This window comes from Amblyomma americanum, chromosome 10, assembly GCF_052857255.1.
Source record: "Amblyomma americanum isolate KBUSLIRL-KWMA chromosome 10, ASM5285725v1, whole genome shotgun sequence".
NCBI classification, from domain to species: Eukaryota; Metazoa; Arthropoda; class Arachnida; order Ixodida; family Ixodidae; genus Amblyomma; species Amblyomma americanum.
The window spans coordinates 87943273-87971113 of record NC_135506.1 but is presented as its reverse complement, the minus strand read 5'-3'; the positions used below and the strand labels follow the sequence as shown (position 1 = coordinate 87971113).

At 44.4% G+C, this 27841-nt stretch overlaps 1 protein-coding gene across 1 annotated transcript; it reads right to left on the bottom strand.

Moving 5' to 3' along the window:
- LOC144108532 (uncharacterized) lies at positions 1–27841 on the bottom strand. Its single transcript, XM_077641746.1, has 5 exons — positions 27797–27841; positions 26252–26477; positions 17076–17381; positions 10272–10895; positions 1–7640 (listed from the first exon to the last, which is right to left on the bottom strand). The coding sequence occupies exons 1-5, from the start codon at positions 27839–27841 to the stop codon at positions 7570–7572; spliced, it is 1272 nt and encodes a 423-aa protein (XP_077497872.1). The 3' UTR covers positions 1–7569.

Here is a 27841-nt window from a genome sequence, read left to right as displayed (position 1 = left end):
TTGGTGCAAATAGCAAAACGGGGCTATTTATTTTTCACATTTCAGCAAAAGAAGAGAAATGTTTGCACAGCAACACGCAGCAGCTTTGAGTGCACCAAGGCTCAACAGCCACTCCACGCATGAAGCCAAAAAAAAAAAAAACAGAAAAGGCAGCAGACCTCCACTCCGCGCATAGCATCATATACAGTAGTCGCTTAACATCCCTCTGGTGATTGGAACCCCTGAATGAGAACAGGCCTTATGGTTGAAATAGTTTTCAACCTGTCCACTTTCTCATCTAATGTAACATAATGAAAGGGACCACAAGGTTGAAATCACTACACACACGTAGGATATGCTGGCCCCTCCCCCCTAAGAAAAGTAAATAAATAAAAACAACAGCATTAACAAATGAAAGCACACTATGTTCAGGATCCCGGGGCAATAGCAGTAAGAAATTGAGCCAAGTGCTTGATTCACTAGGAATACAACTATTCCTCTCTTATACATGCCAACTCCTTAGCATGTTGGGAACACTTGTCCCAATCAGGGTCAGGAGTCAGGAATTAGTTCTTGCATGATGCAACAGCCAAGATATTGACCCACATTCAAAGTATACTCCCTGTGTTATGGCAGTTCACAAGTGCATAACAATATAAAATAATACCTTGCCCCTAATGGGTACCTAAGACCCTCTCCACGAACAACTATGCCAGTCAAGCACCACACACAATCTCATGAGTAATTGAATCCTAAACGACCATTCTCTGCTGGCCCTGGCCCAGTCAAAAGCAGTCTTTAGGAAACAACCTTAATGTAGTGCAAGGAACCTGCCTGACTCGCGCAGTCGACGTGACCTCCCGACAGGAAGCGGACCGGCCATGGGACTCATCAAGACTGCAACAAAGGGCCCAGGGCTGAGCGACCATCTCGGGTGTGGACCAGCAGGCCAAGTAATTTTCTACAGTGAAGCAGGTTGGTGTCTTGTGGGTCCTTACGCTGGGCACTATGACAGTTTTGGGGCATAGTGTGAGCAGGGAGGACTGGTACCGACGAGTAGGAGGTGGGCAGATGAAGCTGGCTGTGAACGCCGAGGTAGCATGCGTCAGCGGAGGGTCAGGGCTGCCTTTCGCGATGAGATAGCGTTGTAGAAATTTAAATTAAAAATATCAGAAGCAGAATTGGCAACTGAAAAATTGCGGTATGACAGAGAGATCAGAGAAGTTGCGGCAGGCGTGAAACAAGATGCGGTGCGTCCAGAGAATGGGGTGGGCATTGCGAAGAATTTCGAGGTAGGCCGGAGAGCGGTAGACTGACCGCAGACTGGAAAGCTCGAGTGGCGACACCGAGGTCGCGGTTGAGGGACAGGACGTAGGTGTCCGTACGGTAAGAACAGGTTCAGGGAGAAGGGCCACAGGCTCACGGGCACGCAGGTGCTGCTACGCGTGTAGTTCGCCAGTCGACCTCGTCCGCGAGTGTCCAGAGTTGGGACTGGCACAAACAAATCCCATGAAAATTGACGCACAGAAAAAAAGAGTTCGCTCGTACTTTTGAGGAAGGCTGAATACCAAAGTGAGAGCACGGCTAGTGAGGCACCTCGATTTCGCGGACTTGACGCGGTCTCACTCAGCTGTGGGGAAGGCAAATTCGCAGGGTAACCCAATTGGAGCGCAGAGAATATTCCGGGGAGTATCGGTTTTCGTATCCAGGCAAAGGCTGAATCGGGAGGAGAGGAAAACAAAATAGAGGAGGGAGGAAGGAACCTGCCTGACGCAGGGGAGGCATACTCCCACCACACAAAGTTTGTGAGTGCTAGAACAAGGCAGTGCTCTTCGAAGTGAAGACTGGTCAAAACGCTTGGCAGTGCTATTTTTCTCGGTGCGGTACCTATAATTACCAACTTTTCACTTTTCATCTAATTTCAACTGTCAAAGGGTGTAAACAATAAGGTATTGCCTGCTTCAAAGTTCGTTTCCAGAAACATCGCAACTATCAAAGCCAACGCCGACTGAGCGCTCACCTCAGTCATGTCACTTCTGCATTCTTATCTTTTTCACTTCTGCATTCTTATCTTTTTTTTGCGTGGCGGAAGCAGCGCAGTTCCTGCCGCGGAGCATTTGCTTTCGCATTTAGGCTTTGTCCCATCATGTGTGCTCATTGGTGACATGTCAAACCGTACCGCCATTGAAGGCACAGTTTGTTGACGCGGCTGCCCCGCTGCGTGCATCACACATTCCAAAATCCAGAGCGGTGCAATAGCCCGGAAGTGTCAGAACGCATGCAAGAACATCAATAGCTTCATCGAGCACCTTATTTTGTTCAATTCACTAACTTCGAAATACTTTGAAAATATTAGCGGCCACCGAATATTGCTATTCGTTCAAAGCCCAAATAGAATATCGCATTACTAGCTTTGATATTCAAAACATTCGGATAGTCGCACAACCCAATTAATTTTGAATTCGAGTTTTTAGAACCAGTTAATAAAGTGCGAAACTGTTCTTATCAAAAGTTCTTTTATATCAGTGCACAATATGGAAGTGCCCGGAAAGGCCCGGTCTTTTTATTACAGATACCTCAAGGGCCCATGGGTGAGGGCTTTACATAAGGGGTGGGGTGCAATTTTATACTAGACTTGGGAGTATGTTATTCTACGAGACCTTGGCAGCCAGTTAAGAAATGCAGGGCACTACACTGAAGGGCAGTAGCCTTGAGTATGATTAAAAACGTCGTCTAGGAATCTGAACAGCCCACGAACCCTTGTTTGGAAACTGCTGCAAAAAATAATCATAGTTGGATGTAGTCAAGGAATACGCAGATCTGGGTTAAGTAATAACAACAAATCTAGACAAAATGCGTATTAGGTTACTCCAAACACAAGGTTACTGATATCCCTGCCCAAGAAAAGTAAATTAGGATGCATCTTAGCAGTACGCATGTCAGTTCTACACTGGCTTTCTAACAGTAGACTTCATGCTTCATTACAGGTGTTTTGTCTCTCTCTCTAACCCATGAGGCCAAAGTGTGCAGGATAGCAATAAGGATGGAATAGTGAAACAAGTGATGGAAAAGAAGAAAATAACTACCGTAAAAACCGGAATATAGGTCTAACTTTTTTTCAAAAAACCATGGTGAAAAGTCGACCCCCGTCTTATATACCGGTCATTGGCGGAAAAAATACGGAAGTCTTGCAACAATGGGTGGCTGAAGTCAACAGCCTCCATCACCATCGCCATCAGCAGCAGTGCCGCCATTTTGCGTTTCAGTAGATGCAAAGCGGAAGCTAACGGCAATTTACCGTCGCCTTCAAGAAAAACACGATTGAGTACGAGGAAGCTCACGGGAACCTGGCGGCACAGCGCGAATTTGGAGTATCCGAAAAGAGCATTCAGTACTGGCGGAGGCAGAAGCTGCGTAGTGTATCGAGAATAGGAAGGAAACGTTGCGCTGCGAGCAAGATCGCTGCCTGTGACTGCCGAATGCATCCGCGTGAAAGCGGCAGAGATCGCGCGTGCCTCTAGACTCACGAGGGCGCAATTCAAAGGCTCGCCATCCTGGTTGCGGCGATTCATGAAGAGGAGGGCTTTGCTCTACGGCGCCGTACTTGCCTGTGCCAGAAACAAACACGCGGGCCGATTGGTGCGCGATATTGTTAAAAAATTTGCCGGGTGTACATACAAGCAGCATTTAAATGAAATTAAATACTGTCACCATTGTGCAACCTCTCGAGTCGCATTTGTTTCAAAGTAAGGATGTCTTTCGGTACTTTTCCCATTGAAAAAAGATCTTTTTCATTTTTAGAATTGGTTAGTTAGGGGGTCGACCTATATTCCGGTCCGACCTATAGTCCGGTTTTTACGGTATATCACCAATAGACAAAAATAAGAAAGCAGTGTGGATTAAAAAGCAAATACAAAATTAAAGTTAGGAGGAGAAAGTAGACATGCGTAGGGTATGCAATTAAAGTTAAAGGTGTGCTCCCCTGAATCATTTTCTCATCGAAATACCACCTGTTTCACAACACTTGTGCATCAAGTACGCTGAAGAAAAGCCATCCCAGATTAAAATCTGAAGCTCAAGAATCATGCTGCTGACAGCTGGCTTATCATATGCTGCCTGTAACTGTAATCACAAAAAGAAAAAATGTTTCCTTTTACGCTACTGATAACAGACATCCTAGCACTGCAATCTGCCATTGAAGAAAACCGTCAAGGTTGCAATGGTTTGGTTCAACTAGCAGGCACTATGTGTAACGGTGTAGCCATAAAGACGACAACAAGAAGTGGAATTGGACAATCACTACTTAGACAACTTGTGTGGCTTGCTCAACCCAAGCAGCACCAGTCATTGGCCCAATATTGGAAGTATATTGGCAAAGGCTGGCCCTATAACAAACCAGCATGAAACCGGCCATTTCCAATATTGGGCCAATTATCTGTGCTGCTTGGGAACGAAACTCACTTGAATTCCTTCTTCTGACATTCTCCAACATCCTTGACCCCCTTTTTAAAGCTGTGCCTTGTGCCCACTTCTTGATCGAAAAAAAGAAATGGTAGGGCTTTAACGTAGTTAAAGCAAGTAGGACATGTGAAAGCACTTGAAGCAACACCGCCTCAAAAGCAACCGCATGCAAGATCTTATCGTCAGTCGCTATCGCAAGCCACATGTGGGGAAGGAGGCGGGTGGGGGGGGGCTCCACGATTTGACGGAGCAGCTGTACAAGGCCTCTGCCGCACTCATCAAAGATCAAAGGTGGAGGCTTCACACATACCTCTGGTTCCTCAGCTTTGCTAAAACATGTAATGGTGCGATTCATGAACCACAACCGAGATTATATAATGCAATGAAATACACAACACAAAGACTACTAAACTGGTGTCACAAATATAATTCATTACTAAAAAGCAACAAAAACTGCAATTGAATTTTTAACACATCATTACAACTAAGAGGAGTTTGTGAGTAGCTATGCATGAAAGCACATCCAGTATAAGAAGCAAAAGCTGCACCGGAAAGATCAAGTCATAGGCCAAAGCACGTAAAACATCCAAATGTTACAGCAAGTGCATTCAGTTAATCAACTTTGAGCTCTCATCTGCACTGCAAACATTTCCCTTAGTTGAGCAGTGCACACTCATGATGCACCCCTGTCACACGGCCAGTTTCAGTGGCCATGAAATTGAGAGCCTTCGAGATTTTCAGTCACTATCAAGCTCGGAGTTGTGTCGCTGCTATAAAATCTCAATGGCCATTGAAATGGTTCTAGTGTTTTATGCCAAGTTTGTGTGGTACAACAAAAACTACTTTCGATTTAGTGCAAATAAAAATATTTTTACAAATTTAAACTAAATGTTGAAAAATGCTTTTTCGGAATCATAGGAGGTTTTTATTTATTATTAAAGACCAGTTGCGTTTTTTGGAAAGACACTGCCTTTTGTACCATTTGCTATCGCAGTTTTGTGACGCTCTGGCAACACTGATACCGCTGGCATTTCCGTCTTCTGCGATGGAGAGTGTAATATTAATGCACTTTGAACCAGACCAACCCAATTATTATTGAGTAATATTTTACTGTTTGCATTCAAGTTGAGGAGAATAATGTTTGTTCATGCTTTTGTACTGTGAAAGTATCATGCACAAAAGTGCGCACTGGCACCACACGAAGCAACGCTAGCAACTTTGGGCAACACTCAAAGGCCCTTGAAACCTCGATAGAATTCCGTGCTGCTCAGTTGACTCGACGGACTACAGACTCGACGACCATTGAAACTGCTCATGTAGCACTGCTCAAAGGCCTTCCAGCTGACAGACTCAAAGGGCTAGAGGGCCTTCGAAATGCCAATCACTGGAAACTCTGGAAACTGAGTTCAGCTACAATATACATTTTCCTATTAATAGCAAAGGAAGAAACTAGAGGTAAAGCAAGAAATAAAGAAAGTAGCCTTCAATGCGTTCACTTATTCAAAAAACGTTGCTGGGTGCAAGCAGTAGAAATTAGAAACCGTTAAAGCGACGTTACCGAACAAACGCTTAAGATCATAGATGTGTGATTAAGAACAATGTCCAGTTAAACAACTGCGTCTAAAAGCTACTACACAGGTTTGGGAGCTCAGCTCAATATGTCCTTAGCAATTTCTGCAAAGGACGTATTCTTTGCGCTTCATGAGATGACACTAAAACTATGAGTCATACTTCAGTGAGGTGTTCAATCAAAGAAACCAAGCCAATCCAAGACACAGACAAGCTGCAAAGGGTCACCCTTCCAGCCACAGTCATGTCCTCACACCAACAAGCTGATGACCAGGTCAAGGATGACCAGGTCAAGGACACAAAACACGGTAGTGCCCTCTGAGCAAGACAGGAGCCTCAGCATCAAACCTACCTCCAAACATTAACTACTGTCATCGCTTGAGTTATCTATCTGTGGTAATTATTACACATCAATCCACAGTTACAAGACCCATAAAATTGCAACAAGACACCCAAGCATGGCAGACTTTATGACTGTGACGCTGTTGGGAAGAGTCTGCCTAGTCCAAAGCCAAGACCAACAGCAAAAGCTGGCCCATAATTTGAGTATACTTCACACCTTGGACCAAATGTCTCTCTGTAGCAACATAACCGATCTTTTCAGCAGACTCCGGCTACACACATAGCCAGAGGCTTGTGACCACTCAGTAGCACTTGTCTTAAAAGGACTTTTATCCGTGCCTCCTAACTTGCACAAACATTATTTTTGTGAACCACAATGAAACAGCTTGGCATTCTAAGACAAGCTTAACACTCATTATTCTAACATCACTGCAAATATTTCAGCACTTTTGCTGAGCACCCCTCATAATAACTTTACGAAAGATCACTTTTAAGATACTTCAGACCTACCTAGAATGTTTAGAAGAGTCCTTTGAAAAAATGTGCACAGTGAAAAAAAAGTGGCTGCACTTACCATACTTAGCTAAAGCACACTTTATTCATTAATTATGGCAATCTGATCAATATTAACAACTATATATCTTTCTGAATTGATAGCCATAGTGTACTCGCAAAAAAAAAAGCAGTTTTCGAAAAACAAACAAAAGATAAACTGCAGAAAGTTCCGAAAATAAACTGCCCATTAAATGAGTCAGTCAGAGACCTTTAATGCAAAGGTCCCAAACAAACATGCTAGCTAGATAATACACTTCATAACACTGGAACATAGGCATAAATGTACATCATGGGAATTGAAACATGTTTAGGACACACAAGTCTCCAAGGACTTCTGTCCAACTTTCCCACTAGAACACAGCCACACCATGCGGTTTTGAATAGCAGTTACACTTTGATTCCAAAAGCACGGGATGCCTGTCTGTTACATTGTTTGACTCGCAGCTGCAGCAGCATAATGATGCACAGTTCAGTTCCTTCATCGGTGCTCCTCATTGAGGATGCTTGTGCCAATGTTCTGTGTTTCTCAACCAGCAGCTGCAGCAGCAACTTGTCCGTGGAACAACAAGACGAAACGAATTCACCTGGTGGTAGCCTCCCCAGTCAGCGGCAACAAAACACGAAGACTGGCACGCTGATTTACCGGCTCTGCGGCCTTCCTCGTCAAGTTGTGGAGTCACCTTCAGGAGGGTTTTCTGTGCCAGCCCCAGCATTGCCAGCCCCAGCATTCCCATCTGAAGGAAGGGAAAAACAACCTTTTGAGCCAGTGTGTTTGTTTGGGATAGCTCGCAGGAAAACAAAACAATCTGACAGTATTTCACACATTTAAGGGGGGAGGCAACTTTCAGCAAAAATTTTTGTTACTTCTGGATGTATTTACATGGAATTTTGGGCACATATTAGAAATAACTTTAGATCACTCTCACGGAATCTCACTGTAACATGTCCAGAAAACTGTTTTCTAGAATACATTCTTCCTCAAAAACTTCTGAAAAAGCTGCCAAGTTAAAAAATATGTGGCAGATGGCCTGGTCAAAATTCACTGTGTTCCTACTAGCATGCTCTAGATCAAGACATTCTTAGAATTGTTTTTCGCAAGACAGGAAATTTCGGTTTTGAATTTTTGCGATGCAGCACCCATTGACTAGATATAGTGGGAAGAAATTTTCAGACAAGAAACTTAAAATTCATAAATCTGAAAAAAAAAAAAGGATGCCTTAGAAGTGCGACAAAACCGACAGTGCAAAAACAGACAAGACAGCCGTTAAAAAAGCTGTGCAGCACGGCAGAAAACCATAACAGAGAAAAACTCCCATTGCCCAAGCATTTCTCCTCAATGCACAGTCGCCGCTATTTATAAAACAATATTTTTGGCACTTTCTGGTAGATTGCAGTACCGAAACTTTAAAACAGCATAAAAAAAAATGCAGCATACAAGCAGATACAACAAACACAAAAAAAATCCATTTTGTGGCCATTTTTTTGTGATTTCAAAGATTTGTGTGCTCCCTGAAGCACAGATTCAATAGGCTTGAACTGTCTCAATGCATTGACAAGGCCTACGCAACCAAGAAATTAAGTCTCAAAATGCCAGGAAGCCATCGTATATTCAGGGCCATCAGTAATAAATACTGCAGTAAACTACTGTTATGCAAAGAAAGACACACAAAGTGACATCTCAGCAGATTAGGTAGGCCTGAAGGATTAAAGGGAACATTTAAAAGGGGACCTTCAATATAATGCAAAGAAAGAAATGGCAGGGTTTCAACACAGTTAAACCATTTAGATGTATGAAGGGATGCGCTTAGCCTGAATGGCTCATGGTTTTGCTTTGCCGGGTCATCGGCACGTCTGTCAACGACTTTAGACTCAAGTTAGGCTGACCTGATCTGTTCGCACCGTGGATGGAAATTGATGAAGACAATGATGTGCAATGCACAGCGTGAGAGTGTGTTGCAGTTTAACATGAGGCTAGATCAGCTGCAGCAATAGTATAGTGCTCTCTTACAGTGGCCAGCGAAGCTGGTCTGTTCGCACCTCCGTGTGTTCGGATCCCAGTCGCGGCAATATTTAGTTATTCAAGGTGAAAGCTTCAGCAGTGGCCCAGCTTTTGCAGGCTTGGTCGTGAAGCAGAGAGTTTTCGCTCTAAAAGCCACTTCTGGATCCCAAATAGCAAAGCAAAAGGGATTTCGACACAAGGCTTAGGGACACGCGTTAGATCAAACACATAATCTGATTGCAGAAAAAATGTATGAATCAAGAACAAACCTGTTGTCTGAGCACTTTCTTTTCAAATTTTCAAGCCAGAATTCACGAATGAGCACAAAGTCCACAACATAAAACAAAGGGATTCGATTCTTGAAAATCCTGACAAAAAGAGATATCCTTGGCATCATTTTCTTTTCCTTTTTTATTTTGTCACAGAACCTCAGCACAGTGGCTGGTTCACCTTAAACAAAGGGACGAGCTTAAAGGTGCATAACCATCAAATTCTGGTTGTCGGTTCTTGCGCCAAAAGCAAAGTGCCACGTGCCTGGTAAATAATTGAATTGAATTTCTTCTCATGCCATTGCAGGTTTCAAAAGCCAAATGGTGCCTTTGACAACTTGGACTTGGGTAATGCAAGGCATGAAAAAACCATTATATAGTCACTACTTGCACTGTTGCTATACTTCAGCCTATGGCACAAGCTGGCGTAAGAATGACGCATGTATGCGGCTATGCAGGATACATGCGTTGTATTCGGCGCGTCAGCGTACACTGGTAATCGGAGGACGATCAGCTTTCGCGACTTCCAGAACGTCTTCGATCTGACTGCTTTACTCGCATTATACACGGATGAAAACTTTTTTTCTGTTTTCGGTATCCCAAAATTACACCTCGTATCATATGCAGGTCCGTATTATACGCTGATTTTTACGGTAATCATGAAGAGCCAGAGTGGCAAGATTAAGCAATCTGCATGAACAATGTAACAACAACTGGTGCAAACCAGGTGCAACTGGAGGCCACTGTAAGAGAAGTGCTTGGGTTTGAGTTAGTTGAAACATGACAATATGCAAGAAGTGCGCTGCTTAGCTTGACAAGGAGAGAGTTAAAGACAACACGAACATATTGCATATTGCATATCTTGCATATTGGCACTGGAAGATGTTTTTTCTCACTTAGACACCATCGATGACGATGATGACCTACATTACATGCAGAGGCAGCAACCTGGGACAAGCCATCATGTGATTCAACTGCTATCCACGTTGCAGACTAACAACACAATTAGGCTGTGCAAGGCTTAGCCAGCCACAGTGCAGCAGGGTAAGCTGAGCAAAGCCAAGGCACATGCAAGTTAAACCGGTCAAAACGGTCACCTGCACTGTCCGGACGATGTGTCCGCATGTGCAAGGCCCGATGGTCCTGGCGGGCAAACCTCTTGGGACACATCGTGCACTTGAATGGCTTCTCCCCGGTGTGTGTGCGCTGGTGCTTCACCATGGTGGAGCTTAGGGCAAACGCCATGGGGCAAAGGTTACACTTGAACGGCTTCTCGCCCGTGTGAGTCCGCAGGTGGTCGATGAGATTGCTCTTCCAGCCAAACTTGCGTTGGCAGAAGTGGCACTCGTACATCCGCCGCCCCTCTCCAGGCACACGGTACCAGCCCATCGGTGGCTTCCCTCCGGCCCTGTCATTTGGAAGTTCGTCCGGTAGGCATCCTCCAATCAACGGCGGTTGCAACTCTGGCATCTGCGGCCCTTCCACAGCCACCGCTGGCGGTAGCTGCTCATCCAGACCACTTGGCGCCAGTTGCTGCTCCTGCTGACTCTGGTGTGATGCGTCCGACACCAGCAGCTCGCGCAACATCTGTCCTTTGCTGTGCAATGATGCTTCCTCGCCTCGCACACCAGACATAAGCTGTGGAAATACTTGTGTGTGCCTCCAAGACTGCGAAACAAAAGGCCGTGTGGACGTGCCGGGCAGAGCCAGTCGAGTTGGGTCTGGAACGCAAAGGCAGAGCCAGCAATTCGGAGCATTTGTTTTCGCGCACTCAATAAACTCAGTAACCAGAGCAACGAGGCCTCAAAGTTGAAAAAGTGGGCCAACAGATACCAGCAGCAACAAGCAGTTACTGGTCACCAACAGAACACAGCAGCAGAAGGACAGAAATAAGGAAGACTAAGCAACCAGGGAATCACAGGAAGTAATGGCACCCCTGGCTGAAACACGACAGACAACGTAGTGTGTTCTCCAAGGCCTCACGTGATGCTCCAAGTGTGAAAACAATTTAACTCTTTCCTCACCACAAAAATTACCGATCTTGAGTGTATTCAATAAAAAATTATTTCTTCAAGAAGTACCAAGTGCAATGCGTATTCTAAGGCATCTAACTGTAGCCTATTGGTTACAGAGTCAAGTCCACTTATAACAAACCTGACGGTCACACTGATTTTGTTCGTTGTATCTGATGTTCGTAGTAAGTGGACACTCTGTATTACAGTAAAATCTTGTTACAAGAGACACTTGGTTATAAGGAACATTTGAAAGTGGTTTAGTGGGTTTCCCTATGTTCGCCATGTTAACAACAACGCATACAAGAGACACAGTTAGAAGAGACACTCGGTTGCTAAGGACAACTTTTTGAGGTCCCTATAGTAAATTCTTTACTATTTAGAAGAGACACAACCCAGATATGCTCACGCCATACGGCCGACGCTGCACCAGCTCATACGCGCTGCACTTTTCATTCCCTTGGCTTGATTCTGTTCCGTTCAGCAGCTGGATGTCGCACAACGCATGGTTGCAATTATAGTCTCACTGCACCGAAATTTCCATCATTCTGCTTCTATAATTGCAGTCATGCTCCTGCACCAACTGCTGAGTTTAATTTACGCTGGGTTAGATTTCAGTCCCAGCTTCCGCAGTGCCGGCCGCTTTGTACGCCAGTAGTCAGACAGGTCAGACTCCGGAGCTATCGCCACGTTTGGATGGGGCAGTTCTGTTTGACGATCTATCCGCTATAATTTCACATCAGACGCAAACTCAAATGTCTAAAAGTCATGTTGAAAAGAAGCCATGTGAAGTCACATAACAATTTCCTGCTACTGTGAGTGAACGTGTTTAAACGCACTTATATCCAGATGTGCAATAAACTGATCTAGTCCGACTCCTCAGTGTTTTTGTAATTTTTGGTTACAAGAGACACCTTTCTCGGGTTGCTTGAGTGTCTCTAGTAACGAGGTTTTACTGTACAGCCAAAAATATTAGCTCTGCCAAAAGTGGTGTTTATGTCTTAAAAAACTGCTTTAATCGTGTCTGCTTTCTGAAAGCAGACCATACTGCATCGCTTTCCAGGTTATTCAGGGTGGTCATGTTCTCCTCACCGAGACCCTTGCAACCAACACTTAGCTTTGGGGATGAGATATAACTAATCGTGACTGCAGAATCCACAGCAGCCAGTGGCAGATTGTCCATATCAGATTCCTAGCGGTAAGGAGTGCTCGTACTTGGAGTACATCAGCTTCGTCAAAGCACGTAGCTCTGCGATGTGGTGCGCAACAACGTAGCCAACCGAGGAAACATCTGGCCAGCTAAGTTACACATCAACGACGCGTTGCCACAAATCGACATGCGTCTTATCACATGTGTTTGCAACACTGCCACCTATTGTTTCTAGGCCCGTGCAGTGACAAAAGTAGCACAGCGCTCGTGGCACAGAATGTATAAGCTGCACTGCCCGCAATCTGGCGCTGCCTGCCTACACGTGGCAGCGGCACAAAAGGTAAAGCACCACACCATGTGGCCAGCATGGCCAGCAAGGCATTCAAACTTCTCAAATCATTGCTGTTCGTTGATCCATGACCATGTGCAGCAGCTTCACCCTCGACGCTGCCCTATCTCGTGCCCACCGCGCTTCTGCTTCTACTTGGGATGCTTTACACAGACGGCAATGATTGAGCTTGTAGGCCATTGGCATATGCTTGGATGGCAGTTACTTACGGTTTCATGCCACCTGTTTATTGCTTTTTTTTCTGGTCGACATGCTCCTTCCAGGACAATGTCGCGGGAACTGAGAAAAACTGTTTGATCTCCGCACTTACTGCTTGGAACGGGGGGGATTTCATGCCACCTCCTTGTTCGTTACTATTGAGTGGTGTGGCCAAAGTATTTTGTTGTATCTGGGACGAATTGCCATTGCCCTAATGTACATTTTGATGGCAGCACCATGCTCATTCATACTAAGTGAGTGTTCGTTATATGAGTGGCCATTATAAGTGGTCTTGACTGCACTTCTGAACAGAAAAAAATGCTAGTTGTGTGCGCAAAACCTTTCGAAAAATTAATGGTTAAATACGCTGGTAGCACAAAATAATACACGCAAAACAAAAATAAGCCACTGCACTAAAGCAGAGGCTGATTACAAAAAAATTGAAATATACAAAACATTACACATGTTCTAAGCTAACATAACTGTCATTTTCAACTCTACACATAATACACCTCACTTTCCATGGCCTCTCAAGTTGGGGAATATGACTGCTGTTCCACTAGAGAAAGCAGCTGTGCGAGGACGTGAAGCGCAGACAGATCTAGAATATCAGACTTAGACCCCATCAAAATTCTCCCGGCACATTGATAAAGTATCTTAGCAGTATGTTGCAAAGACTCTAAAGCATCAAATAAAACCGTTCTCATCATTTACAAATCAAGTGCTCTACATAGAATACAACACGAACGGTAAAACGAAACACGTGCGGGCACGCACTGATATCCCGGGCCTCTGAGACAAAGTCTCGCTATTGGAACTGAAATCCAATCATTTCACATCGGTGTCTAAAATTGATGCATCAAGCAGCCCTCTGAGCTTGACATGTCACGCGCACACAGATTTTGAACACTTTGCCTGCTGATGCTAGATTTTCAACACATCGCAAGACACTGCTAGATACTTTAGGACTCTGCCAGGATGACGCCCTGTGACTGAAGCATGTGCTTGGATCCTGGAGTGATGTGGTTTCGGATGGCATTGGACAAAAGCCCTACTAGTTTATCTTAGGGTCATGGGTTTGATAGACACCCTTTGACGATCGGTTGCGTTTTTGAGTGCTTAGGTGTTGTGCATGCTTGATTTAACCTTTTCCTTTTTTTTATTTTCCCTCTTTTTATTACCATCTTATTCACCCTCATCTGGAGTAGTAGCATGCCAGGTTAACTACCGGACACACCTCTCCTGTAATCATTAAAGGGGCTCTGAAACACCTTGTGAGGAGAGGACACCAACTTGCTCAATCACTGCATTGTGTTGTTATGAACACCTGAGCCAAACAATACACTTCTACAAGCAGCAGAGGACCCACAATCACGAGCGAAAATTGGCGAGCCCTTCCCGGCGACTTTTTCATGCTCACACCCTCCTCCGTCACTCGCATCTACGTATAGATGTAGAGAGATAGCTACTGGTTAGATTCTTTCAGACGTCAGGCAGCTATCAAGGCTGCGGCCAATAAGCCGCTTAGGTCCGGAGGGTCAGGAAGCTCTCCCCCGGAGGTTGGGCCGACGGAGGAATCGCCGACCTTCCAATGTGCAAAAAGTGACGAGGAGAGGGAAAGGCGTGAAGACGCTGAAATCCAAATTTTGACTACAGATAACTCTGTCTACAAAGCGCATTAAAAAATTCTTCCTGGACAATATTCGTGAAGTGGCGTGCTTTAACATCCCAGGCATACCACAACTTTATTAGAGCCCCTTTAAAATGTCCCTCCCTCTCCAAAAATCATTTCCCATCAACAAATTTTCAGCACAATCCACCCTCTTACAGGTCAGAGTAGGATGCCAAAAGGGAGAAATGGACAAAGGTAAAAATACTGAAGTACAGCAGAACCTCACTCATACGTTCCCCGTTCATACGATGTCTCGGTTGGCACGCTCAAAATCGCGTAAAATGAAAATGTCTCATAGAGTTACGCAGTCTTTCTTCCGATTAATATGTTCAAGGATAATACGATTTCCCTGTAAGTTGATGGTATGATACTGATCTGAACGTGCGCAAACATACAAGCTGCCCAAGTTTGAGGACATGCGACAGCAGCAGAAGAGCAGCAGTCGGCCACTGGGGTAGCCTTTCCGCAATGCAGGACCAGTGCTGGGGCAAAACATCTGAAAACAGCAATGGCGATGACGACGTGGGCCCAGTTACTTTCACCACTGTGGTCGCCTGCCTGGATATGTTGCTAAGTTAACTTCACTCCAAGGATGACACAAATAGGATAGAAGTCTACAGGCACAATAACAGAACTCCAGATCTTGCGCCAACAAGCGCTAACCAACCTTTATAGGAAATGAAAGTGTCAATAAATGCCCTTGTACATCATTCTTAGGCATATTTTACAAAATCATCTTGGTTGTGGATCATACCTTCTCCTAGGTATTAAGTCTAGAATTACTGCATTTATTAGGCAGCACTACCAATGAGGTTTACCTCATTTTGTTCATTCATATTATAGACACCAATGTTTATGTTAAATGTGAAGCACATTTCCAGTGGCTTTGTTCCTTCACATTTATTTCTGGTTATGGCAATTGACTGTGATGTTTGTTCTGTGCAGTACTGATATTTTGCTGAGACTGAAAGTAGGTATTTCTGCTTTCCTGTTTGTTGTTTTCCTTAACTTCAAACTTGCTTCAAAATCACCTGCATTTCTGACTACAGCCACAAATATGTTAACTGATCTGCTACCATGCTTCACTTTTCTTTTCATTACAGATCTACTGGCACAGCCTTTGGTAACAGGATGTTCAAGGACTGCATGGTTTCTAGTTATCTTCTCTCCCAAATTCCAGGCAATGTCATTCCATTTTCTTTTTACAAAATTCTTCTTAAAAAAGAAATGAGCTCCCAGCAATACGCATTCGTGTCGACAGATTGTGAGCAATTATTAAAATAAAACATCACCATAAAAGGCACAAAGGAAATGACAGCATACAGGCTATAACACCAGTGTACTAGCAACGACTTTTGTGGCATGTAGTTTTTAGCATACCTTTGACCTCAAGAACACGTGCTGATTAAGTCAGCTGTTTGCCATGTGAAAAATATTTAGGCTATCCTAATTCAAAGAAAAGTGCACAAGCCTAGTTCCCTTTAATGCGGAGCAACCTAATGCTACCACCATTAACATCTGCTGAAATGAATTTCTAGTGATTCGCTCTTAATGAGAAAAATTAGCCTAATGCAAAGCCACACCAGAAATTAACAATCAGAGCTAAGTGCCAGGAAACGACTGTGCGCTGTCAAGTTGGTTATAACTTGCGCTTTCACATCTGCCATTTTTTCTTGAACTGCTTTCCTGCAATAGGGGCTGCTTCAAACATAAAAACTCTCGCCTAGGTGGAAAAAAATCAAGTGTCAATAGGCCGCTAAAAGGTACCTTAACTGTGCAATTCATGGAGAAGGCCAAGAGACGAGACAATGTCCCATTCCTCCCTCCAGTTAACCACCCCCTACCCCAACTGCATCATACTCAATTAACAATGGTGTTTCCCACCAGCACATTTGGCGTCATGCATAGATCCCATATCAGACGCTGGAGTACTGCTGGCTTTCGTTGACTGATTTCGACTGGGGCATCACGCAAAGCAAATAACAGATATGTAGTTTTGAGTGCCAAGGTCACACTCTTTTTCTAGAAAAATCAATAAAAAATTTCCCACACCAGTCATGTCAGCCATTTCAAACAGTGCTGCTAGTATCTTAGTGCCATCCATTTGGCTGTTGGTCAGCTTGCCAAGGCTACTCATTGATTAAAAATTACCGAGGACACTTAAGGGACTTATGTGCAAGTAATGCGAAAGCACTGCAATTTCATTTCAATTTTATTAAAATTCTGTTCCAATAGTATTCTAATTTTATTCTATTCCTTTGTAGTTGGTGCACTTGTAGGTACTAGCACTGACTACTACTGGTTAATATTTCGTATTTTCCCACCTTTGATGACATCACACCGTTTCGACCGTTTGCAGGTTTTCTAACCCTGACAATTATTATGCGACACTGGGATTTGATGTCGATGAGCCATCTAGTGCTTTCGCAATAATAAATTCAAACTGTATCACTCCAACCGGTGTTCCATACCTCTCCCGCCTTTCCCCTGAGGGACGCAGCTGTGCGACTGACGGCTCACCCGTGTGTAGCCGCAGGTGCAGGCCGAGGCTGTGTTTCCAGGCAAAGCACTTGCCGCAGTGGGGGCACTTGAAGGGCTTCTCACCCGTGTGGGTCCTCTGGTGCGACACCAAGTGACTACGGAAGGCAAAGCGCTTGAAGCAGAACTGGCACTGCAGGCGACCCCCCTTTGGGCTGCTGCCCCCACGGGCCTCGGGGCCACTGCCACTGGTTGGCAGGACACTGGGGCCATAGCCACCGTAGCCGGCAGCACTCCACAGAGAGAAATGGCTCACCGCAGATGATGCAGACACCTGCGGCTGCCATGCTGGGCGAAACGGACCAGCAAGACTAGTTAAAAGGCTCCCTTCCAGAGGTTTATCTCATGCAAGGGATTGATTTCAAGAAACAAAACAAGGATTGCGAATAGCTGCTGAGAAAACTGAGCAGCATTGACAAGGGACTTTTTTTCTACTACTCGATTCAAACTCACCCCATCAATAATGAAAAGAACTTTTTAATAACCATTCGGAACTAAATGGCGGCACAGCACAGCCTTAGAGACCCACAACTAAAAATTAAGTCTCAATGCCACCACTTAAGTCTCAATGCCACCACAGTATGCCTGAGAAAATGGATAGCAGTTGCAATACCTGCATACTGTTTGCTCACCTTTCCTGGCTTAAGCTCGATTTTCGGCATAAGCAGACTAAAACACCCTATTCTATCTACACCGGACACCTAAAAACTGTCTTCAAATTTGACCTTAAAGCAAAAGAAATGTGAGAGCACATGGCAGGCAATAAAATGAAAACATGAAGAACTAAAGCTCATGAAAATATGCCAAAAGAAACCAAACATTATACAATCTTGAGGTAATCTCATGCAGTATAAAGAGCACCAACAAAGTGGCTAGTTGGAAAATGAACAGCAACTAAACGTGATCTAGAAACAACACATCTGGTATGTATAAAATATCATAGACATGAAAGCGGATAAAAAAGAAAAACAAACTGTTTTCCTGCCATTTCAAATGACCATGGGATGCAGCTAGCTCTGATAACAAAGAAAAACAAATTTCAAGCTGATAGGTTTTAGAATAGTGGACAGTTCGGTAAAATCAGATTGATTCTCCCGAGACCTCACGTAAAGTAACAAGCTTGGCTGTCTACCCTGTAGACAAGTATGGATACACCTGCTTCTGATATGATGGCTGAAATGATACGCTGAGGGACTCCCAAGCAAAGATTAGCCTCTTTGACACACTCATACTACCCGGTTTAAACGAGAATGTTAGGGAATTCACGCAGTGTATCAAGTTTGGCAGTGTTTAGACTGACCAAAGTGCACAAACTTCAGTATCAACTGGCATAGTTACTCAATTGTTTTGAGACACACGCCTACTGCGAGGAATTAACACTTGGTGCATAATTCACAAATTTTATTATGGCTTGGCTGCAAAGATGCTACCTTGTTAAACAGGGACTGGCTAAAGTAATTTGCAATAAGTTGACTGGATCTGAGTTACACAGCCCATGAGCAGCTGAGCTATCCGCCATATACTGACTTGCTGTCACATTACTTCCACTGCCAGGCTAAGTTTGCAGAACTATTAAACTAAAATTGCTGGTTGTGACATGTTTCACCCTACAAAGTTGCTTTAGGCAGTGTTACAGCAAATGAGTCAAATTTGTATATTTTAGGATGCATCAATCTGTGCCTTTCCTGACCCTTGGCACAAAAATCCTGAGCATACCGCTACACAGCAACACACACACAGAGCAGTTGTGCCAGTTTCTCCTTTTTTGCAATCTGTCAATTAGCTAGTAATGCTAGGACACTTGGAAGACCACCTAAAACAAAATGTAACCCGGAGAAGCAAATCTGCAGAGGAAAATAAAACTTTTACATTTTCAACACAACTTTCAACATGCCCACTGCAAGAGACCAGTGCAAAAAACAAATGTTGGGTAGTCTTGAGCTCATTTCCAAGAAATAAATGATGTGACCACAATCCACAACCATCTGACCCTTTAGAGAAAATCAACTCCACTCTGCGATCCAGCATACAGCGGACACTACACAGTACAGAAGAAAAATAACACAATCACTATGCACAGAAGAATCAGAGGAAAAATACTGCTCAAAGTAAAAAAAACACCTCAGAACAACTTTTTCAGGTTGTTGAGAAACTGGCCAAAATTCGCCACTCTGTGTCACTTTTGAGCAGCTCATACCAAAGGCAAGGATTGCCACCACTCCAGCAGCAGAAAATATGAGGCAAAAATAGGCTAGACTATATCTCCAATATCCCTTTCTGACACTACAAATGTGTGTATGTGCAGTGTATAGGACCACTTCAGTGCTCACTACACCCAAAACAAAGCATATAGAATTGTTCAATAAAATCATCTGAACACACTCCAATGCATCTTTTTGGCCAACCGGAGGGACAAAATATGCATACAGTGAAGACCTGTGTACAGGAAGATGGAGTGCAATCAAGAGTTAACAGAGTAGATAAAAATGGCTAGAATACACCAACATGATGGAAACTGTACTACCCCACTGATCTCCCTGATAAAACACTGCCTAGATGCGAAATGCAGTTTTCCGTAAAAATTTCACCTGTACAGACACTAAACACAATCAAACGAGAGTGTGTATGTTGCTTTCTGGAAGCATATGGATGATGCACGCAAGAGACCATCATTAGTGCCCCTTTAGAAGCCATCAATTTATGTTCCTTGTGCGTATAATACTGTAATCTAAATGCTGTAGCTAACCTTTAACAAGAAAAAAATTTCTACAAATAAGTAAGGGATTTTTTCTCAACAGCCTTTTAAGAGTTCTCCTCTTGTGCGGCAAGCCACAACAGACGGCAACCAGCTTGAGAGACCTGGACAGACCAGGTGCCAAACTCATTGGTCAGCATCATCGTGCTAACTTAAAGTACTATAGACACCAAATTTTATTGTGCATTTTCTTCTGTCAAACGATGCAGACATTAGAATACATGGATTACCAGGTGGTATTTGCCTACAACTGCTAAATAATTTAATTGAATTTCTTCTCTCGTGCTGTTTCGGTTTCATCAACCGAACGACGACTATGACGTCAACGTGATGTTTTGGTCACGTGATCCACCAGAAAAACTGTAATATGATTGTTGATATGTACTTCTAATTCACTACGACAATTAATCCAGCCTCTTCCAAGACCTGGAATGGCAAAAGATGACCTGTCAGCAATTATATTTCCAATTTTTTATGCCTCATGTGATCTAAACACCAACTGCACGTCGCAGTCATCATTCGGCTGATGAAACCAAAACAGCGTCAAGAAGAAATTCAATTATAAATAATTTAGTGGTTGCACACGAATACCACAGGGTGCTCCATGTATACAATTGTCTAATGCATCATTTGAAAGAAGAAAACATGCAAGCAACAATTTGGTGTCTATAGTCCCTGAAATACTCCTAGCAAACTGATTACCGGCCCATCAACCTGTGCAGCGTGATACCATTCACTAAAAGGCACGGAGCAACAACTTGTAGTTAAGTAGCGCCATGTAGCAGAAAAAAGGAAAGATGTATGAGAACAGACACGAACACAATCAAAAGCATTTGCTTGCGTTGATACTGTACTGCAGCAAGTTTGTACTGCATTTTCAGATGCGTAGGACAGTAAGTAGTCTTAAAAAACCTTCTTCATAGGCATGCAAATTATTCACAATCTCCCAGGGAGTGTATTGTTTTTTGGGTCAGCTACCGAGATGCTTCTGAACAAAAGCTGCTGCTTATAAAGCTGTATGATGAGCTAAAAAGCACAACCGCAAGTTATGGTCCTGTGCCCTCAAGACAAAAGAATGTTGAACCTATGCATGAAAATAAAGCACCTACCATCAAAGGTCTTCAAACAGGGGCAGGTGTGCCCTGATATTATTCTCAAGTGTGTATTCACAAGGAAGTCACTTCAGCAAAATGCAATGGCAGATTGGTTCTAACGAAATGGCTCCAACATGGCCACCCCCACATGCTCCAACACATAACAGCCTCCAGACACAGATGCTTCATGCCATAACAGAGCACTGAATCTTCCATCAGTTGTGAATAGTAAAGTGTGCTAATGCCCCTAGGGAGCAAACCCATGCCGACATCAGGTGGTGGTGAATACAAGCAGTGGAACATTGCAACTGCAGCACAAGGAAGGCCATTTCCTCAAGGCTGGGAGACATGAAAGGCCGCTACCACCTGCGAGCAATATGCACAAATCGAGACAAACAACGTTAGCATGACTTTGCACAAGCATTATGCATCCGCTCTTAACCATAAAGTCAAGACCTCAGATGAGTGCTTTTAGATTCCAGAAAACTTGGGGGGTTTTCTTAACTAGTTTCTTAAAGAAGAAAATGTGATAACCTTTAGGTTGCCCGCTATGGTGTCTACAGTATGTGTCTAATGTTCCTCATGCAATTTTCCCACCAAAACTCTGGTTCACACTGGCTTAATGGCCCTTACACGGTATGCATGAGTCACCGCATTAGAGTACCTTCCATGGGATTATAATATGAGATTATACTAATCCGACCGACTAATCCATCTAAACCCATTTTTTAGGATAGGTCTACTTCCAAAATTTCATGCATCCTTGGAATTTTTGTGGGTGGACTCATATTCCAAATTTTGGGGGTCCACCTTCCACCACAGTGGGCAGGTTGCTCACAATCCAGTGGCCAAGTTGTGAAAAACATCACAAAGTCACATGGCCTCTCTCGACCAATCAGGGAATTGCGTTACGGAGAAACCGGGAACTGCACGACTACAACCTAAAGGCATTAAAAATCTAAGCTTAATGATACAAAGAAATCTTAAAGAGACACTGAGGCCAAATTGAAGTTCACCTCTATTGATAGAAGATGAAGCTTCTGCAAGTTCGGAAAGACCCAAAACCAAAATACGGGTGTTCCCATCACCGGCTGATTTTGCAAGTAAACTGCATGCATCGACACCAAATTCTGTGTGCAGGTCCCAGAGGCCAGGCTATCCCACCACTCCCTTTCAAGTGGCAGCAACCAGTCCGCCTCGTTGTGGGTGTCACAAGTTTTGAATCGAGTGGTGGGAAATATTCTTAATCCAATTTTCTCAGCATTAAATGGGTTTTTTGCTGCCGGAAAAACGTAAGCATGCTCACAAGGAGCAAAGGCTGCGTGAACACAGCATTTCAAGCCCACGCTTGCTATCTCTCCACACTCCGCACCCTGGATTGCTTTCTGCTGAATTGGCATTTTTCTTTTCTTTTCACAGTCTCGCAACTCAACCGGTTAATCAAGTTTAGCAGCCGTCATGCCTGGACAAGATTCACCCTCCTCATCCTAACACCATTCCCACTTCACACCCTCCTCCCCCTCACCGGGCATTCCTCCTCGGAGGGATGACGATATTTAAACCCCGCCAGTGACAAACACTTTGCCCAGGCAAAGACAAGTCGCAAAGTCCCGCGCCCAAACTAGCTATGGCTATGGGCCCAACAGATTCCGATGTATGAGTTATGTGTTTTGTTGAATAAATGACAGACTGACAAGTCCGCTTGTCGAAACGTTGGCAAGCACACTAGGATTTTCCCTCCCTTGTTCATATCAAGAACCATCTGACCGAGCTCTCACTACCATAGCCCCATTCACGGCTTTTAAGGGACCACTGACCAAAACTTGTCACGAGATTATAGGCAAAATGAAAAGATCATGCCTAATATGATAAGAATTGAGCACTGCAATATCGAAAGAACGAGGATTTATAATCTTAACTGACACTGAAAACCGCATAAAACAAACTGAAGTGCCATCTTGCACTGTAACCTGCCATTGTTAGTGTAGCACACTACGTGACCACATTTGAGTAGAATATCACAGGTTTGCTTTTTATTTTCCTTTCAAGAGTGTTCATGTTTTATTAACGTTTACGCTCTCTCCGCTGTGCACTGCGATGACAAGCATATGGACCCTTTGCATCCCCAAAGCAAAGATGTGCTTTATCTTGTCACTAGATGGTACCACCATGTTTGAAATTTTTTGGATGAAGCGAAAACCATGGTCCACTAAAACATTCATCGATGAAGTGTACATGACAGTGCCGTAACAGGTTTGGGTTAGGAAACTGAAAATGAATGCTACTCTATGTTAAGAATGTCTAATTACTGTCTAGGGGGTCAGATTTATACATCACTTCTGCCAACGTACAACTGCCATTGCTTTCGCTGATCATGGTTTCCAGCATCACTCTACATAAAAACTGGTCCATCCACAGATACACAAATTCACAGTAAAAATCGTCAACAGCGTTTCTAACAAAACTGCTGCGGAATCAAGCACCTTAGACAGCAAGCTTTCCGTTGCGTCAAAAAAAAAAAAAAATTGGGCGATTAAAATTCACTGTTTTGTTTCTTTAAATGTTTAGAGTCTGTCAAAAGTTTCCAGGCAAACAGGGTGTGCTGCTGAGCTGTGTAGCATGGCATTTACAATGCTCCCAAAATTGAAAAATCTTCAGGGTGAGCTAGAGTTTCATCCTTACCCTTGAGGGCCTTGAAAGCTTCATACTTATTGTAAGTGCCTGACCATATTGCTCAAAAGCAGAACCTGTACACTGGGAACTTTTGACCAAATGCATCCATACATGCATGTAACACATGCATTTAACACATGCATGTAACTAACACATGCATGTAAGCACAAAATCAGACAGCTCAGCACCACAAGGCAATGGCAACAAGGCTGATTAGCAATGAAACTTGTAGGACAATATAGGCAAATAAGCTGCTTGAACTATAATGGCAGAATGGAGCACTAAATTGTAAGGGTCCATTATCGAGGGCGTGGTGTATGCAATGATCGACAAGGAAGTAGATGGGATATAGCTGCTGAAAGGCAACGAGACATTTCAAAATCTAGCAGAATTTTCACTGCACACTCTAGGGGTTCACATCTTGGTTATTAACGATAATTTAGGCCGAAAAATTTGTGTTCCCAACAAAGTGCTGTCTGCCTCTATCTGGCCTCTTCTGCACGCTTGACAGACTGGCTTTACACAGGAAGTGTGTTTCTTCTTTCTTCGTCTGTCGAAAGAAACAGGCCATACAACCTCGACCATTTACCACTACTAAATCTCCTACTTTGTACCAACAGCTTTCATTATCACAATTTACTTTAGAGAAGATGATCAAGTGATTTCAAATCGCTATGGTCATGGTGACGTGTCTGAAGTTGTGTAAAAAAACGAGATAGTGAGACTAATATTTGATTTGGATGCGCATGTCATAGCCATTTACAGCCAAGGATTGCCGTAGTGAATGTATTGCCATGTCTACAACAATAGCTGCTCGGCACGCAGCTCGTGCGTCACGCTGTTCGCTTCTGAAGAAGAAACTGACGTTCCGTTCGGGCCGTCTCGCTGTGCTGTCGCATCTTCTCAGAGCTTCTCGGTGTTGGCGTTTCTCTGCCGTCTAGACGCGAGCTACCAACACCGACTGGTACGTGACACTGGTGGACACCAGCATGTAGCCCTGACAGTATGTAAGCCCTACACAAGTATTGCACAGTTGCAGTTTGCGCAAGACTCTTCAATCCAAGAGGGAACAGCTCAAACAATGCTTTTGCTGTATTACTATACGCAACAGCAAACAAACATCACAATGCAACAAAGTACTGGCAGTGATGCAATGCAGGTGTCCCAGCAGCACAGTTCAAATGCTACACTAGTGTGAAAAGTGTCGCACTAATGCCTCCTTCACCAGCAAGTACAGTATGACGACACAAACACAGCAGCACACACCACAGTAGCAAAAGAAGTTCCCACTGGCACAGAGGTAACTGAATTGTGGAGTGTTTCAGTAGACAGCTACAGCCCCACACACAACAGCACTTGAAACATCAGCTACTGGAATGACACGGTCCACACCCACACACATATTGATACTTATACTGGGGGTAAGCGCAAATATGTGTGCCCTTCCAATCCTACTTTTAACCCATGAGAACGAGTGGCAATGTCTGACGTTTGTGTGAAAGAAGCTGGAAAAGAGGAGCTATGAAGATTCCTTGCACTAACTGAAAATGAGCGTACTAGCAGCAGTCTGGCTAACGTGCTTGGACATCTTGCATTCCGAGCGACTCTGGAAAAGCAGGGGCAAGGGGGTGGTTGTCCCCCCAAAATTTCTGCAGAGAGGGAAGTGCCCCTTGGTCTCTAACTGTTTGCACTGGGATCAGATTTATGACAAATTCTACAATTCTAGGACGCTATTATTGTGAAACATAGAGCGACTGTGCTAGTTGGTTTGGTTTATGGGGTTTAACGTGGCAAAGCAACTCGGGCTATCAGAGATGTCATAATGGAGGTCTGCACATGGGCCTCTTGCAGTCTGTCTCCATCGAAATGTGACCGCCATGGCTGGGTTTCAGTAACCTATACCAATCATGTCCCAACAGAAATCCCTGACTCACACCTGCTCATGAGCATGATTAGCAGAATTGAAACAAACAGTGCACAAACTTTCTTTAATGCAGTCAATCACTTCTACCGTATGCATGTTTTTACTGCTCATGACAAGAACAAATTCACCTTTGAACAGTACAGAATAAGGAAAATATATAAAAAATGGAATGAAAGTTTCTAGCATCGAAAAAAAAAAGAATAAAAAGCTCGACGTCTTGCCTCCATACTTAAAAAAGTTTCAGGGGGTCTGTGCACGACCTGCTTGGGAATTGACATGTTTGCATGCTTCATGCAAATTTTTCGTCCATAAATGCCCAGGTGTTCCATCTCTTGACGACAGAAACCGCCTTTACCGCTCCAGCCGATGTAGTTATAACTACTGTTGTCACTAAAAGACCGAATAGCTTTTGCGTCTGCACGGCGGCGGAATGAACACTCGCAGCAATCCCGAGCGCTGAATATTCCATCGTTCAGAAAGAATTCGGCTGGCACGGACGAGCGGCTTTCCAACAACTACGCGAACGCACACGTAAATTATTTTCTCGGCGTCGTCGCTGAAAGTAGCTTCCGCAACATTACGAGACGCCGGTACTTGCGTTCTGCCGACTCCGCGAGACGGTCAACTGCGGCAAAGGTAGCCCCGCTCACAGCGCACAACGAACACAAGGAGTCACCAACATTTATCATTAAACTTTGAGTTGGCAACAAACCACACGGTAGCTCACAGCCTTCACGGCACGGTTTGCTTCGCCGCTCGAAGTCGTGGTGACGGCCCGAACACACTCCCTGTCCGTTTGCAACAGTCGCCACACTAGGCTGGCAGGCTTTGCTGGCTACGCAGAGCAATCCACACAGACGCCGAGCTAGGGTCCCCAGCCGATCGTTCGTTGAAAGCAACAGTGCGACTTTGAGCGAAACATTCGGCAGAAACAGCCACTAATGCGCGACACCGCCGCCATGCTGATGCGACAATTGCGACTGCGCGTTGTTTGTTATGTGATGCGTTTGTCGCTGCGGCTTTTACAGCAACTAGTTTTGATTTCTTGTCGTTGCGATTGCGGTCGACCGCACCAGTTCTAGTACAGCCAGTAAGACGTAAGCAAAATAAATACTTGCAGAGTGCCGCGGTGCCAAGAAAGGAAAAGGCAAGAGGTCTTGCATATCTGACAAAGTGAACCCTTCAAACTTCAAAACCTGCAGTCTCTCATAGGGTTATCAGACAAGCAAAAGGGTAGAAATGGGTTGATGTTATGAAAAATGCAGTAAAACAGAGCGTTGAGGTAGTTGGTACCAATTGCTGTTGGTTGGTACTTTATTCTGCGGGTAAAAAACAGCGCTGCATCAAGGGACGAAGGACAGGGCCGGTCGCAGCGCTGCTTTCATTTTTCCTTTAGGATATTTCAGCTATTTCTTGAAGGCCAGGACAACATTTTGAAACAGAACCGTATGTGGATAAAATCAGAGCACACCCGCCCACGCCACCCGCCCACAGCTGTCAACCGGCCGCTCCAAGACAGACATCAAAACCACCTGTTGCTGTGAAAGCCGCAGCGACAAACGCATCGTCAAATAAAAAAAAAGACGCGAAACTACAACGCCAAAATGGACGGCATGTCTCGCGTCTCGGGCTTGGTACTTTCTGTAGTTTCGGCCCAGTGGTTGTGTGATAAAGGCGTCGTCGCGTTTCATGTTTGTTTTTTTTTTTGCATCCGTGAAGGCAGTGCCGCGCAGTCAACGAAGGCCTTCGCGAACAAGTCTGATCCAAGCGCGTTGTGGCGGCGTCCGCCGACGCGCAGGAAACCCCTGCTCGCTCGACACTTCGCCGGCAATCGTTACAAGTCGGAAAGTTTGGCAATTGGTGTTCATTTGGATAGGGTCATAGTTCGAGTGCGGTGTGTGTGGTGGTTTGGCGTTGTGTTGTGCCACAGGTGCAGTACGTTCAATCTTTGACTGGCCACCTGAGCGATTGCTCCTTCCGACCCGTCGGTTTCGGACTCGCCAGAACGCAAGTACCGGCGCCTCGTTTCTGCCCCGAATGATACGAAGAAAGTGTCTGCAAGCATGTAACTTGCGGAGACACATTTCGGAAGTCCATTTGTTACCACAGGGGCTTGGTTATGTTTTATGAACCTTTGAACGCGCTAGACAGCTTTGTTCAATGTTATGCTTTTCTCAGTGTGAGTACAATCTGCTCTCGTCAGCCCTTGCCTAGGTTTCGACGTAGCCCTGTAAGTAGCGAAAAGGAGGGGAAACACCTCGTCGGTGAACGACCGGTCCGTCACATCGACACCCAACTTCAT

Excerpts from the sequence above, each read along its gene's own strand:
- LOC144108532 (XM_077641746.1), bottom strand. The coding sequence starts at position 27,841 with ATGAAGTTGGGTGTCGATGTGACGGACCGGTCGTTCACCGACGAG. Across the intron at positions 26,478-27,796 it reads ACCGGTCGTTCACCGACGAG|TGGCTGTTTCTGCCGAATGT; the intron begins GTGTTTCCCCTC and ends GTCGCGCATTAG. Across the intron at positions 7,641-10,271 it reads ACATCGTCCGGACAGTGCAG|ATGGGAATGCTGGGGCTGGC; the intron begins GTGACCGTTTTG and ends CCCTTCCTTCAG.